This window comes from Diadema setosum, chromosome 17, assembly GCF_964275005.1.
Source record: "Diadema setosum chromosome 17, eeDiaSeto1, whole genome shotgun sequence".
NCBI classification, from domain to species: Eukaryota; Metazoa; Echinodermata; class Echinoidea; order Diadematoida; family Diadematidae; genus Diadema; species Diadema setosum.
The window spans coordinates 18,878,459-18,895,325 of record NC_092701.1 but is presented as its reverse complement, the minus strand read 5'-3'; the positions used below and the strand labels follow the sequence as shown (position 1 = coordinate 18,895,325).

Below are 16,867 nucleotides of genomic sequence, written 5' to 3'. Positions count from 1 at the left end.
TAGCGGTAGAGTATACGTATGAAAGGTACTAAACTTAGTGTTTAACATTTTGGTACACGACTATGAACACCCTTTTACACTCTGTAGTGCATCAGAATGGAAAACTCTGTGGCAACCTTCGAGGTCTGAGTAAAAGGAAACATCATCATGATTTTGAGCGTCAAAATGAAAATATACCATAAAACCAGATGCCAAGATAAAATGCAAGTGAACATTCTAGTCTACACAATGCACTGAAAGCCAGTGGCGATTTGCATTTCCCCAGTTACATGCTACCAATATGGCCGTTGGTTCCAATTCGCAACAGTGTCATGCTGCAGATATTTCTGATTTTACATTATATGGATACTCCAACTCTTGCATATCATGTTCAAACAGGTCTGTCAAATAAAACTGGAAGATAGAGTACGTGGATAGGAAAACAATGAAGACCTTAAAGGCTTTTATCTATTGTATAATGATTTTCACATCGTGATATGAACTGGTAGTTCATGCGCAAACACAGTAAACCAGGCGTTGTCATCTCAAGTTTCAAAGTTCTCGTCATAGAGATTGTACCAGCAACTTTCCATTTTCTTTTTTTTTCGGTTGTTATAAATGATACTCTATCCACTAATAATTAGCGTTGCTGCAGTTTGCATTACAGCATGCAGACACTTGCGTGACTGTACATAATTTTTCCCCACCATGTGATAAGTCGAATGTATATATCTTTTGCACTTAGGGAATAGAAATAGGTGCAGTCGCTGCAATGGATTATGCTTTAAATACTGGTATATCATATTTGGAAGTAGACAGTTGCTTAGTACAGTTACATTGTATGCCTACACAACTGCAAAGTACCTACACCTTGTACAAGTACATTGGTGTATGTTCATATTGCATACAATTTTACGGATATATATTGCATGCATGTTGCTTGTATGTATGTATGTTTGTGAGTGTGTTAAATACATGTACATGTACACATATCTCCACATGTGCCAACTACCTGTATGAATGTATGCAAGCATGATTCTTGTTTGTGTGTATTGAATGGATATGCATTTGTTACAGTGCAGTGCATTTACCTTTTGTATTATAACCGATAGATCTCAATTTTGAAACTGGTTTCTTGGACCAACAGCAGGAATAAGAATGTGTACGTCAGTGTGTATGTATGCAAGGCTTGACATTAGGGATGAGCTGGGCTTATCTTTTGGTGGTCCGATTGGGCAACTAAGATTTAAAATTTATCATTACCTTTGTTTTCATTTCCAGCCGCCTCACTTCTTTTTGGGGCCACCGAAATCTCAGATTCTAAGATTTTAGTGGCCCAAACGGGATACTAGAGAGAGGAGCCCTGATGTACGTGTTGTATTAATGCCAGTGAATGGGGTCTGAATTTGAGTCCGGAGGGAGTTGTATCCTGAACCTCACCTGTTCAAACATCGTCTTGTTTACATGCATTTCATTTTCTCTTTCCTACCTTATGGGTTCAATACAGTTTTAGATCATGGTACTTTCACTAGTGTAAACAAAGATTTGATGAATAACCTGATATCCCCAGAGTACCAGCTCCTTCTAGAAGAAAAGGAACAGCTTCGATTACAGGGCATATGACATGTGACAAGCAAAAGAGAGGATGACCATTATGTTCATGCAGCTGGCATGATGCATAGATACATTAATATGCAGATCAAGGTATGAAGATTTGTTTGTTTGTTTGTTTGTTGGAACACATCTATGAGACCCATAAAATCATATTGATAATCTTTAAATATGAAAAAAAAAATAAACATCCTTGACACATCTTCTACTAGACAGTCACTAAATCACCAGTCAGGAGTATACAACAGAGTTTATGTATCATATCATAACAAAGTAGTGTTGATAGGAGAGATATACTATAGTTTTATAATATCACAACATAGACGACCAACAAGATTTTTTCTGTTTCTAATGAAAAAAGATAATTTCTCTGAGCAACACGGGGGGGGGGGGGGGGGGGTGTTAAGGTTGAGATATGAAGGGGTCGGTGCATTATAGTGCTAACCCACACAATGTTCATTTTGAGATAATCGCTTTTGAAAGTTTGAAAAAATCCATAAATCAGGTTAATGACTCGAGAAGGCCAATTTTTTCGTATATGAACCTTTACATACTCAAGATTGAATAGTGTCTTGGGGAAATTTACTACCCTGTTATTTTGGTGGATTCAAGAGGATTTTTCAAGTCACATTTTGAATTTGTGGCTTAGCACTTTATTGCAGCCAAATCCGTCGTGTATACAAATACTCTTTATTTTTTGAAAACTCACAAAATATCAATTCCTCTTCGCTAAAAATGGAAAATTAATGTAATATTTGAGTTTCTCTCCTTTGTGACGTGAAATTAAAATAAGATATACTTGTTTTTAACTGTCTGTATTGTATAATCTGTGTGAATTATGAAGACAAACTTTGCATGTATTTCAGACGCACACACGCGCACAGAATCAATCATTGTACGCATAAAGACATCTTGAAATGTGGATATTAAACAATTTCAACAATTCAACTTTTAAAAGAAAAAGCATTCAGTGTCATACAACATAATAATATGATTTGTTCGGGGGGGGGGGGGAGGGGTTATATCTCATTGAGGATTTTACATCTTCCGTGTACCTAAAAGCAGGGAAAGAGTCCCTTCTTCAGCATTATGCATATAACGCATTTTAAATTTAGGGTATCTAGATCAGAGAAAATAAAGTAAAATGGTAGATATCAACATCATTCCAGAGATTATCATGTCTTTTGTTAAAGGGAATAAAATACCATAGATAAGACATTAAGGCCTTGTTTAGCTAGATTGGTTTTCTTATTTAGGGTATCAAAATCACCAATAGTACTCTAAAATCCTTCTTTGTATGGCAACGAATTTACAAAAAAAAAAAATAGTGTTGCATGAGAATTATGACTGTACATGCCTCAATGAATCCTCCTCCTCCATGTTCGTTGGTAAATGCAGGCTGTGTGAAATTATGCAGGAAAGTTCTTATCATAAAATGAATGACTAACTCTTAATGGCCAAAAATCCATGAAAAGAACAGTTTTAAAAATTGGGAAAAATCTCTTTGGAAGTCTGAACACTTACAGATTTCGTATATTTGGACAGACCATACATGCTGAAATCCAATGTGCCGAATAAGACCAAAGTAGTCTACGTATTATACCAAGTTGGTGTGTTTATACACATACATTTTACCCCATACGCACGTTTTCAGACTACATTTGGATCTTGAAGATCATTTAGGAACAAGAAAAAAAAATGTTCTCATGTCAAAGCTGTTACGGTGACAAAACATACACGAAAAAGTGAAAACTCTACATGCTTTCAATAGTTTTATCAATCACAAATCTCCAAATTAATTTGAAGGAAACTTTCTTTTTTGTAAATTAATCTTGAAAACAACCCTCTGAAATTTGTAACAGAATACAGCAAATACATTTTCTTTCCAACATGGAGACTTCTTCATAAAAATGCATGATAAATACCGAGTTTAAAGGGTAAATTCAGTAGTGGAAAAAGGGAGCTATTGACTCACAATTAAATTACTTAAAAAAAAACACTATACTATCAGCAGTGATGCTTTAAATTCCGCTTTGATTGTTTTCAACCTTTATTGATTTAAATTGAGGTATATATTATATAGAGGTATCAACCACGTGGAACTATGAATTTTATACGACAGCGTTAGATTTGAAAAATAATGTTTGCAGTTCTATCATAAATGTAACATTCTTTCAAAGGATGTTAAACATGTAAGTATCGTGTCTCGGTTATGTAAGAAACTACAGGGAAGCACAGCTGTATCGACAGCGGCAGGATTTTTTTTTTTTAAATTTGAGGTAAATTAATCGATATTAAAAATGCATTTTGTTTTCATCCATTTTCTACTGTCTATAGCTAATCCCCCTAGATATGGCTGTGAAAGCATAGCAAAATTGCATTTTATTCAAAAGAAGTTACAAGTTAATCAATGACAATTTCAAATGTTGTTTCACTACTGATCTAACTCTGTAAGAATTACTAACAGATAAGGCACATGTCCAAACATCCAGCTATCCGTACATTTTTTTTTTACCCATATTTTTATGAACGTTTTCAGATCACACTTGAATCGGGAAAAAATCTTAAATTTAGAGACAATACACTTATTATGATAAGCCATTTTGATGAAAAAAACACACATAACAAATTATATTTCATCAGTTATTTAACTACTGATTGATTTTGAGGAAGCTTTCCTTTTGAAGCGAAATGTCAGCATGAATAAAGTGCTAACCCACTAATGAAACTTTAAGGTGCTGGGACAGACCATGAATGTTGATTAATTTTCTTATAGGTCATAATGCACAATGCTAAAATACTCCTAAAACCAGTGATTGTGGTATTTTCTTGATAAGTTCAACAAAAATAAAAAAACTGGCGAAAAATGTCATGATCAACAGAATTAGCATGAAAATAGTGCTAACCCCGACAGTACAAAAATTAACAAAAAATACTCATTAAATGCTTAAGATTTCATTAATGTTTATCTCATCTCCATTTGCATTACTGGCAGAAGAGTACAAGTTATGTTATGAATCAGAATCACTCATTTTTGTAGATGAAAAAGTTTCCTTACTGTTCAGATTTAGATATTTTTATGACACCCTTCTGTCTGCTACCATGGAGGTCGCCATCTTGAAAAGTGTGGCTTAGCATTATATTCCTGCCTATAAGATGTGATTAATTTTCGGGGCAAAAAGATGCCTGCATTAAAAACCCATTTATTGCTTAAATTTCAAGATGACATTTTTAGAGATTATAGAGCAGTGATTCAGGATGGTGTAAATGCATGTAACTCATTTTTCACCAAAGTGTGGGTTAACACTATAATGCACCGACCCCTTCATATATATATAGCACAGATAAATGGGAAGGAAGAAGCCATATTTACAAAAAAAAACACTATCAACGACTGCCACACTTTGACTTGAATATCAAAATGAATGCTATCAGGCATACGACACTTGGTACAAGAAGGCATACTACAGTTATGATTAAAGCACACACGATTCAGGTCTAAATACAGAGTAGTAGGTTTCATGAATGTTCGGCAAGTTTAACAGGTACGTATCTATCACTGACTGTGGGCTTTTGAGAAACATGACTCCAGCTGTGTAGGTCACTTTGAAACCTAACACTCCTGCTATCCTTTGTCCTATTTTAAGAACCATGTTCCCTATCCCCACTGTCCTGTCTCCTCCCTGACCAATCCATAATACTGCTGACCAGTTACAAGTTTGAACTGTCTTTTATATTGGGGGGGGGGGGGGGGGTTATCAACATTGACAGCATGCTGGTATGGGAGTGGGTAAGGGCAGTACATACATAATACACTTGACGACATACAGGGACACCGTATTGCACAAGCAAACTTACAACTTTCAATACTTCTTCATGGTTTGGCTAATGCGGCAAATATGACCACAAAAAAAAAGGTAAATGAAAAGGAGATATAAAGAAAAAATACAAAAATGAATGCTCATTACTGCGAGACTTCAGGCACAAAAAAAAAGATGAACAATGAGTTAGCTGAATCGTAATACCTGTGAGTTTTGCATTGCAAAAAGAGTGAACACTAAACTTGTGGTAGAGTCTATGAACCATTGTGTGTAATTTAGTGGACATGTCCAGTGATAAGATAAACAATAAATTTATTAGATATGATTACTTACTGCTTGTATGACCTGGAACAAAGGAAAAATTTGAAATTTGAACACCAGCTATAAGTAAACCACCTGAAGCTTGATACGATTGAAGGACAACAGAAAATTGCAGCAACTGTATCACAATATAAATCAATTTCCTGTCACTCTGTGTGTCAGGGAAAAAAAAGAATCTTTAAATTTAGATTCTGAGAACACAGGCCCAATGGATTCCAAGTACTGAATTTCCACTGCAATGCATTATATCAATCTTTCCCATCAAATTTTGCAAATCTTGTGCACATTAAAAAAAAAAAAGTAATAATAATTTTCCGCTTTTGCTATGTCTTCTATCAGAACGTTGGTAATTATATTCTGTATCATAATTCAACTTTTCAGTGTGTATTAATGCATATATGCCATTTTATTTACATTACAAATGTTACCGGTACTTATTATCATTATTTAGATTTTGAGGCATGACTTATTGGCACAGATCTGCCTAGGTGCTATCAGTCACACACCCACACACACCTTCACACAAAATGCACACTGCTCGTCCTGCTCTTTTGACAATGCTTTCATCATTTACCCCTTCTCTCACTTGTTCAGACATGAAACTATTCGTACTAATACATCTCTCCAAGCAACCTACAAATGACATCAAAAACACAGTGCAGAAGCTAACGAAATATCTCAAAGGTGTGCAAATGGTGTAAGAGATGACCACGTTGAGGCCTAATACTCAAGTCGCACAACAAATAATTGGTGACCCCGTCACCTCTCTTTAGCTATTCCTGTACATTCATCTCATACAAAATGACATGTCATCAGATAAGTCTATAAATTTTTAATTCTTTAATTTTTGAATGTACATACTATACTATACATTCCTCCATTCCTTTATGATTCTTTTTTTCCAAGAAATGTTGGTCCAGACATCCAGAAAACTTCTCTGACACTCATGACACATAAACTGACTAATGACTTGAAACTGACATCAAAGAAATATAATGAAGTGTATTCAATAGGAATCGAGAGTTGACCAGCTTGTTAATAGAACCTTTGAACACATTCATTAACCAGCCCCTGGAAAGGCCAGATTTGTATTTTTTTTCTGAGAGCATCACAGTTGTCAAGGGTCTGAGGTCAAGGTTAATTCCAGTTACCGTTTACACAGCATTATCATGATCCTCCATCAGTTTTGATGGGTGGACATGGCATCAGAGGACAATTTACTAAACAGACAAATAATTGTTTATATCATTACACAGCATGCACCTCACCATGTTTGGTAAAGTACAGAATTGAAAATCAACTCGCTGGTGGTATAACTTAAATCTAGAGCTTAATCACTACTCCCACTGCATTTGGAGATGAATTACTTAACAATAAAAAGGAAAAGGGAAAATATATAGAACCATCTCAATTACAGGTCAGGTATTCTGGTCACTTCCGACATTGCTTCAGAAAATTTCAAGCAACATTTCAAGCTAATTCTAAAATTCTTCATTAAACTAGCCACTCAAACGGGGAACAAAGAACAGAAAATTCTGCATTCAAACTTGCCTCTCTTTTGGACCTTTCAGTGTGTGAAATTAGAGTAAAAACATTCATACCGTTTCATCTGCTAGGTGCCACATCTTTAGTGTAATTCATAACTTCCTGTAGCACAGACTTGTTTGACTTTTGTGTGTGTGTGTTCATTTAATTCTGTGTTTTTTGTGAGGGTAGCATTTTCATGTCAACATGTTTTGGCAATGTTAAGGCATATATATGTGGCAAGACATTCATTCATAAGCAGACTTGCATCACCACTGAGCAGAAATGGCCTTCTTGCTGCCATTTTTTTTTTTTGGGTGGTAGAATGAATGTTAAACATGGCATTCCACCCCCCCCCCCCCCCCCCCCAGTCGTCAACCAACTTTGTACAGATATATCCTGGTAGAATGAGGGTTAAACACATCATACCACATGCCAGAATGGAAATACTCACAGCCCTGGTGGCCTCAGCTGACCGCGCACGACGCAGCTTTCCCTTGGCCGCGTCCAGATCCAGCCGCACATTCTCCAGTATCTTGCGCTCTTTCTGCATGGGTGAGAAGACATGGGCCAAATGTAAATAAGAATAACAAAAAAAGATTCTGAAAAAAAAAAAAAAATATTGAACTATTGTGACTACCAGCATGGTTTCAAAGGGTTGAAAATAACTTCAACTTTAGCTGATTAAACAGGCCAAAAAAAGTATTAACATGATCTGACTTTTAAGTTTTCCCTCTGTTACCCTGAGAAAACAAACAACAATAGTTGCTCTGCCCTTGATTTACTTTATTTGATATCTCATCACACTGAAAAGAAGTTTCAAAATGCTCAATGTGTTGACAACTTTAAATCAGTGATCAGTACTCAATTATTCAATCAATTGCAATTTTTCTTTCCTTTGCTCACATTCTGTATTTTAATCAAACTTTTCAGTCATACTTTTTATGTAACTTGTCAGTAAACTTGTCAATTTGGCATCAATGTGCTTAGAATTGTCCATTAAATGCTATATAAGTTGTATAAATAACATTTATTATCACTATCATTATTATCATCTTAGGTAGTTATTGATTCTCTGAGGTACATGTTCATGTTCTAAGCTTGAAATCTTTTGACAAGCAATCGAGGAAAAGAGGAAGGGGGTAAGTAATGACGAGGAGAAGGAAATAAAACTGATAGAGAGCAAAGTAAAACACAAAGAAATGTGGAATATGAAAAAGAAGGCAAAGGCAAATTGAAGGAGCATAGTACACACATAGTTCATGAGAATAGAGGAATTTCAGAGTCCCTTACTGTGATGGTCTTCATGTCACCGTCTAGAAAGCTGCGAAGTGGAACGATGTAATTGGAGAGCGAGAGGTGGACAAACTCCCTCTGTAGTTGACCCAGCTTGCGCTGCGTCTGACCCACCTGGATAAGAGTCGCTCCTGGTGCCACGATTCAGAAAATATCTTTATTTCTCTATACTCATAACACATCTACACGTGACACAGTGATAGATAAAACAGAACTAATGTAGAAACATATCATGATCCATATGGATGGAGAAATATCCGTAACCATCACTTATTTGCATCTCCTGTGCACTGCTCCTTGACCTTTGTTTTGACCCAGTGAGCATAACTGACAACTGGAAGGATATCAATAAATTCATTACATACATGTTTGCTACTTTGGCAATTCTCCACAATCACTAGTATATCTGTTACCACATTGTTTTCACCAAGTTTATAAGGAATAATCACAAAGAATACAGGCACTGGACTTTCAGACAAAAGTATACACTACTGTACATCACAAAATCTATGTTTTGGTCAAAGTTCTTCTCTGGTAGAATGTTAGGGCATTCATGTGTTATGTGACCTGCCATGTGAATCATTTTAGAATAAATGCTGGTGAATGAATGTGTGTTGCTGGTAGGATCATTATAATTTTGAATTCTAGTTTGTTTGAAATGATCATTTTCATAGCTCTACTAGATTATGTGGTCAACACAAATGTCAAAACTTGGCATTGATAATGTTTTACACTGTGGTATGATGTCAAAGGAGTAGGATGGTTTTGGTCCCCTTCTTTCTCAGCTGGAAAATGACATAAAGCATGCAAAGTACAATCTCACCATACTGTGTGCCGGGTCCAAGCTCATTGCCTGCATCGATCATTGCACTTCCCTGCTGCTCAAGGTTGCTCTCTCGGTCTCTGGTCCGTCGATCCAGCTTGGTGTTAACGTAGTCTTCCAGTCTGGAGTCTAGGGAGATGGGTAATTACATGACTGTATGAGTAATTTGGGTTCACACTACCTACACAGACTATTCTGTCCCAGTCACACAGAAGCAATTGTGATTGGTGCTACAAGCTACCCCTCACTTGCAAAGTGCTCTGGCAAGTGGCACAGTGTTGTTAAAAGCCACAATGTTAACCAAAATGAAATTAGAAATATTGAATACGTGATCTAATTATGCCTCAAGAATTTTTGTTGTAGCCAAAGTGGGCCTCGGGTTTAGAAATGTTGAGAAACACATTTTTAAAGCATGGACAGACTGACAGTGAGGATATGGCTGTAAGCATAATTATGTAAAACTTCTGCAGAAATTACAGTACAACAATTTGCTCAGAATACTTTAATGTCTGCTTGCATACAACAATTTAAAGAGGAATATGAAACCCCTTATACAGAATCGGATAAGAATTTGATCTAAAAAATTGACTCAAATGCTCACAATCATATAAGTATGTACATGCAAATGATTACATATAACTTGAAATATCACATGAATGAGGCTGAAAAAAATCAAACTGCTGAGAAATGAAAAAGTCTTTGTACTTAATTTATCACATAAAATAGTTTAAAATGCAAAAATTTAGTAAATTTGGCCACGGATTTTAAAGATAAATTTTGTAGGTACAGCTCTCAAGAGAGAGAATAAGAGAGGCAAAGATATTGGGTGACTTACTGGGGTTGGGTTCCAAGACTGCCGTGGTTTTTGCCAGGATCGACTCGGTCCACTGCCTGGTCCTATCAGCCCTCTGCTGGAGGTTGTCATAGCGAGCGTCCAGTTCCGTCTTCTCTGCATTGCCGAGCTTTTCCTCAGTGTACTAACCCAAGGGACGAGGATAAAAGGGCTTTTTTTAGGAGGGACACACTCATGGCTAGAAATATTCATACTGTACATTCCGCAGCACCTAACCGTGTTAAAGATGTGAATAGCAAGCCTCCACTCCAGCTCTAGCTTTATCTGTCTGCATTGCCCATTTTTTTTTTTTTTTTTTTATCGACTAAAAGATGAGTGTAAAAGGACTTATGTTAGGGAATAGACTACTGGCTTTTTCAACTGAACAAAGGTCACAAATATGCCAACATTGTTCTAATCAAAATGAATAAGTACCACCACCACTAGTATTGTAGTAAATTTACCAAAAAAAAAAAAAAAATCAGGAAAGTCTGATATTACAAATAATCTATTTGCACATTTAGATGAGGTTAGTTGCACTGGTATTGCTCACAACGCTGATATAAAATCTAAGCATCACTATGTTTTGCTTTCCTTGGGTATCAAAAACAATGGGCAAGACTTAGCTTCGTATCCATTTAAACTAGATCTATTCTAGAGTCTAAACGGATACGAAGCTTCATTCGATGCAGAGATCACATACATAATATATAACTAGTGGGACTACACGACTACACCTCTGATGAATCAAACCAGCTGCGTTAATTGCATAGCAAATCTCTGATAGGATGAAGTAAAAAAACCTTCCGATGTGATCCCCCATCTATTCTTCGGCATAATAATATATTGGTGAAGTATTTTACCTGCTTGGCTCTTGATAAAAACGTGCCAGCCTGGCCCGCAAATTTCTTTACGTTGTCCATCGCCATTTCATACATTTGGTTTACGTGACATATGACCTCGTCTGACCCCGCCTACACTCTTTATGTATCCCATGATTCGTACACTATCGTATTACAAGTTGGGGAATACCACATGACGCACAGACAATGTTTACAAGGCGAACATAGGGCCTACATGTCTTTTCCACTCTGCCTTACATACAGCCTTAAACTACATTACTTTCACTATTATTATGATCATCATCATCATCAATGTAATCATTACTAGATGCGCGATTTGCCAGGAAAACATCGAGCGAATAACACTCAAACGAACGAGCGAAGAGATAAAACACGTTACAGATCTCTGATCTATTCCCTATTATAGACAAGGGGAAGAAACAAGAATCTCTCCTCGATCTGTAACATTATTATACCCATACGAAGTTATGCGCTCTATCGCAGATGAATTGCCTCGAAAAAAGACAACATTTCTTTTTAAGTAGTCCAATGCATCATCCTCATTCACAACACACTGAGTGAGCAGCAGTTCGCCTCCCTTTCAATATTTTCGGCAGCAATTATTTAGAGAACAGGACACGCGAACATAAATTATTTAAAAAAGAGTGAACTTCATTAACTGTAAATCCTATTAAACAATCCGGAATATTTCACATTCAGGTACTAAACCTGGCAACCAAAATGTGCGCAAAATGGTTGAATGCTAACTTTTATACTATACTCATATTCTTCTTTTTTTTTTCAGTCCTGGCCACACCTTGGGGATTCATAACAAAAATATTTGAAGAAAAACTGAAAGGATTTGTTCCTTAGAATGTAACCAAAACATCTGCACACAGGATTGAAACATTATCTCTGAAATGCAGCCTAAAATTGTTACAATCATAAACCTGTTATTTGTTAATTCTATGGAAGAGCGGCTTGGAGCATGGAACATCAAAGCATAGAACCTATACCCATCACTTTGCAAAACTGGACAGAGATTCCATTCCTTCTCTTACACCTCCCTTGTGCATACTACGTATATAGGCCTATATGTGCACTAATGATCGTAATGGCAAGTATTACGGTTGACTTGAACGTACAACTTCTAGTAATGTAACATAACAATACATATTGCACAAAAACACACACCACACACACATACACACACAAACGCATGCGTTATTATATCGCTATATAATTACGCAGATATATATGTATATTATACATAATATGGACTTTAAACAATATAACTGTCTTGACTGCTATCACTCATTTTTAGTGGGTCCACATATTCCCGCCCTCCTATCTATATTATCACCGAAAAATGTCTATTTCTGCAATTCCTATCAAAAGCATAATGTACCCCTTTTTTATTGGTTACTTACGTTGATATTTCTTTATACTTTCATTTCATTGTGCGTATATGTTATCGATTATATTGAGATGGAAAAAATAGAATACACTTGAACTTGAACTTGACCTATTAAGTCGGTGTCTTGTACATATATTTATTGCAACGTTAAACAAGAAGCGTGAACATGAATGAATTTTGTTCCTTTACAGTAGAATCGGCTATAAAAAACAAACATTAGAGGGAATCTACAAGAATTCCAAATACAACCTGGACGCTGAAATGAAAAAAAAAAAAGAAAGAAAGAAAAAGGGGAAAAAAGAAAGAATCGGCTCCCTTCCTCCCCCCCCCCCAAAAAAAAAAGAAAGGGGGGGGGGGGAAGAGAGAGTTCTAAATACATCGTCTGGCACGAGCTATATTGTGTAAAAAAAAGAAGAAGAAGAAAAAAAAAAAAAGAATGCCGAACAGGTGACATCATCGTCCTGTGACTGTAGAGGTTATTTTTGAAATGCCCGCAGTAGACACTTTGGGAGAAACTCCTACTTCAGTGGAAAATGCGCTATATTTAGACTTGTAGCAGGTGAAGGAATAAGTAAGAAATAATCGTGATATGATGACAATATTGGAAAAGGTATAGATTGCTCTTTATGTTTTCTCTCTCTCTCTCTCCCCTTCTCCCGCATGCAGTACCTTTATCTGCACCCTGTATTACAGTGCTATGCAAAGAAAACATGTGCCTAGTGATCCTATCTCCGTTAATATAGAGCATCCTAGTCTGTAATTTACTTCTCGATTACACTTACACATACGCGCGCATATATATATATATATATATATATATATATATACATGCGGTTTTTAGAGCCGTCATCTATGCGCCCTACGTCATATGCTATTGATAAATAATGATCGAGGTACGTCATGATATCGAGATATGTATTACTTTATACGTATGTTTACATAAATTATTATATATGCTATACACACATATACATAAAATATATAAATATATATATTTATGTATTATATTATATATATTATATACACGTAGGCCTATATGTATGTATATATATGTATAATATATATATATATATATATATATATATATATATATATATATATATATATATATATATATATAATGTATATATATGTGTATAGCATAATATGATATGTAAACATAGATATAAAATAATACATATCCCGATATCATGACGTACCTCGATCATTACTTATTAATAGCATATGACGTAGGGCGCATTTAAATATGAGGGCTCTAAAAGCCGCATATTTCCTGAATTCACATTGTTTCCAAATTGATAAATTAATAACTGGCTACAGCATTTCTCACCTGGACAGTCCTAGTGAGGAAAGTTCCCGCGTCAGTTGCCATCGACTTCAATTTATCCATGATCAAGAGGATGAAATGAGCTCTCACATAACATACAAAACAAGCGAAACAAGCGGTTTGTCCCGTGAGCTGAAACGCTAATTGAATCAACGACTTACTCTTCCAGTCTGCGTAACGACAAGTAAAGGAAATTTTCACCACTGGTAGGCCTATAGTATGTGTGGGATGTGGAGGAACATTTAGTTCCTCTTGTGCATAATAATCACCGCATACACGTATGCGTCCCCCATTTCCTGCACGTTCGTACAGTGTGGCGTTTGTCTCGCCGTGTACTGAACACAGTGCGAATCGATTTTGTGCGTTTTTATTTGCGAGTTGTTCAACATCTGTTACACAGACTGAACACTTATATTGACGTATCTTAGATCGCAGTATGAAAATTATTCCTTTTTTCACCCATTATGTGAGATCTCTGTTTGTTTGGGGCTTACATTCCGTCGAATCATAACGCCGTATCATCGTTGCGTCGACCAGTCTTTTAGCCTCATGGGACAGGCTGGAGTAAGCTGGATATAGCAGGCTGACTATAATATAAAAAGTATACTCGCCCTCTCTCGATATATATCTGTTATATCGTGCATTCCTTTCATGTCCACTCGCACACTTGCGTTGAAACAATAATTTTAGGGAATCGGTTCGCTCTTATCATTATGGTATATAGTGATTGGTTTGTTCGATTATTTCGCCTGTTTGATGATAAAAATCAGTGATATTTCAGTCTTCATCGACGTGTGTGTTTGAACGCGCATATGGCTTCGTGCACCTTTGTGAAATTATAACGTTGTTGTATTGTAATGTATAGCATCCAGCTGCCGAAATTGCAATTAGAAAATAAGATGAATTTCAACAAACTTGCAAACAAATTAATTCGTGATTATTGATCTGCAGCTGTAAGTATCTGTTTAAACGTTATATAAGACATATCATTGTGCGATTACAGACTATAGCTCAAACCGATTATTTGGCTGAGTTGGTGTTATTTTCCTACCCTGGAAATACTGTCCGAAACTTGAATTTTGCCTTTAGATATAGATACTGTATTTAAACCGACCACGCGATACAGGATTTTTAGGGCTATGCTGGACCTTTCAATAGTGAAAACTGGATTGAATTGAAATAATAGTCATAATCAAAGTTGGCACACATCATTATATAGTGACATTTAATAGGAATAATTCCGTTGTGTTAAAAGAGCATGGTTAAGACCTTTAAACAGAGGAAATCCACCCAAAAAATAAACCAACTTTAAAAGAAAAAAAAAATCCCTACTGAATGACACATAAATGACTAAAATCGGATAAGAAATAAGGAAGATATGACATTTTGAAATTTCACTTTTTTTTCTGAAAACATTTCTTGACCAGTCCTTATGAATATTCAAATCATCTAGTTGACGATGTCATACCCTCACAATAATTATTTCTTATTCATTTCATATACAGAAATTACAAGAATCTCATATTTCAGCTCTATAAATATAAAACTTGTCTTACAACCACCCAAAATAAAAAATCAACAGATGTCAACTCTGATATATCTTGGTATGGGAACATGCTTTTACGTGTATTAGCAAAAAAAAAAAATTCTGAATTTCATTTATAACATACATTCAAAAATTGAGAGGGTATGACATCATCAACTCGCTCATTTGAATATTCATAAGCACTGGTCAAAGGCATAATTTACCATTTGCACATGAAACAAAAACTCAGCATCGGTGCTTTAAAATAGTCCTAAAATGCGAGTAAGGGATAGAAACAACCACTGTAAAAATTTGAATCCGTATAATCAATGTTAAGTGTTGTTAAATACACAAAAGGTAAACAATAGTTATAATAAGAATGTTTCCCGACTAAACCGTATACAGTTACGGTTTATTGAGAAAAAACACTAATATCTCCTTATGTTTTAGGCTTTATTGCAAAAATTTTATATGGTAGGATGTTTTGTGACACAACAGACCTACACATATGCATCAGATGTGATATCTTGAACATTTTTGAAGTCACTGCTCCCAAAGGTAAACAGGACCTTTAAGAAATGCTTCGGCAAAAGTATGTGAAATTTCAAAATGTCATATCTTCCTTATTTCATTCCTGATTTTAGTCACTTTTGCATCATTCTGCAGGGAATATTTTCTCTTTCTTTTGAAGTTTATTTATTTTTGGGGTGGATTTCTTCTTTAAGCTCGCGCATCCTTCCGCGACCTCTTATCAAAATGCATGTGGATGGTGGAGACTGAGTCGGTGCGGGCGGGCCACTGTGTAGCATCCTTGGGCATTAATTGCTATCCCAGGTTGGCAGTTTCGTGTTGTTGAACTTGCTACCTCTGACTTGACAAAACCATAACATACATATTCACATGAATGTGTTTAAGATAACGTAATCTCTTCCAGTTTTGGCGATAGTCCTGACAATTTATATAGGCTATAAAAGTAGTGAAAAGAGAAGGTGCGAGATGTAAAAAGAAGAACCCATATGGACTAATGATAACGCATTTTACAAGCAACAACAAATAGTAATGTGTTCATCCTTTCGCTCTGCAGACTTGCTCTCTATATCTTAGTGGTGCCATGAAATTTATTGCTTCTTTCTTATGTAATACTTGAATAGGTCTGATGCATAACAATAGAATTGTGCAAAAGTGAAAAATCATTCAACATGCATACTCGCACACTTCTCAAACTTGCCACATTGAGACGATGATTTAATGCAGGCCAAAGATGATTACCATATTCACGTAATCACTTTTGAGTCACTACCGAATTCTCATTTTAAGACGCTGTATTGTTTTGTTTAAGCTTTTGTGACAATCAAAATATTCAGCCATTATGTTATGTTATGTTATGTATACATTATGTTATGTTATATTATGTTATGTTATGTTATATCATGTTATGTTATGTTATGTATAGTAGCGCAGCGTGCGCTATACTCTTTGGTAAATAGTTATTTTTGACAATAATGACGAATGTTTGACAGGAAGCGACACTCGATTCGATGATCCATGA

General features: G+C 35.7%; 1 protein-coding gene across 1 annotated transcript in view; it reads right to left on the bottom strand.

The window, feature by feature from the left end:
• LOC140240432 (endophilin-B1-like) overlaps positions 1 to 11,244 on the bottom strand; it is a 42,771-nt gene extending 31,527 nt beyond the window's left edge. The window contains 5 exon segments of the mRNA XM_072320200.1: positions 7,711 to 7,803; positions 8,550 to 8,683; positions 9,376 to 9,504; positions 10,211 to 10,352; positions 11,071 to 11,244. Coding sequence (XP_072176301.1) covers positions 7,711 to 7,803; positions 8,550 to 8,683; positions 9,376 to 9,504; positions 10,211 to 10,352; positions 11,071 to 11,244 — 672 coding nt within the window.
• Between the last annotated feature and the right edge of the window lie 5,623 nt (positions 11,245 to 16,867).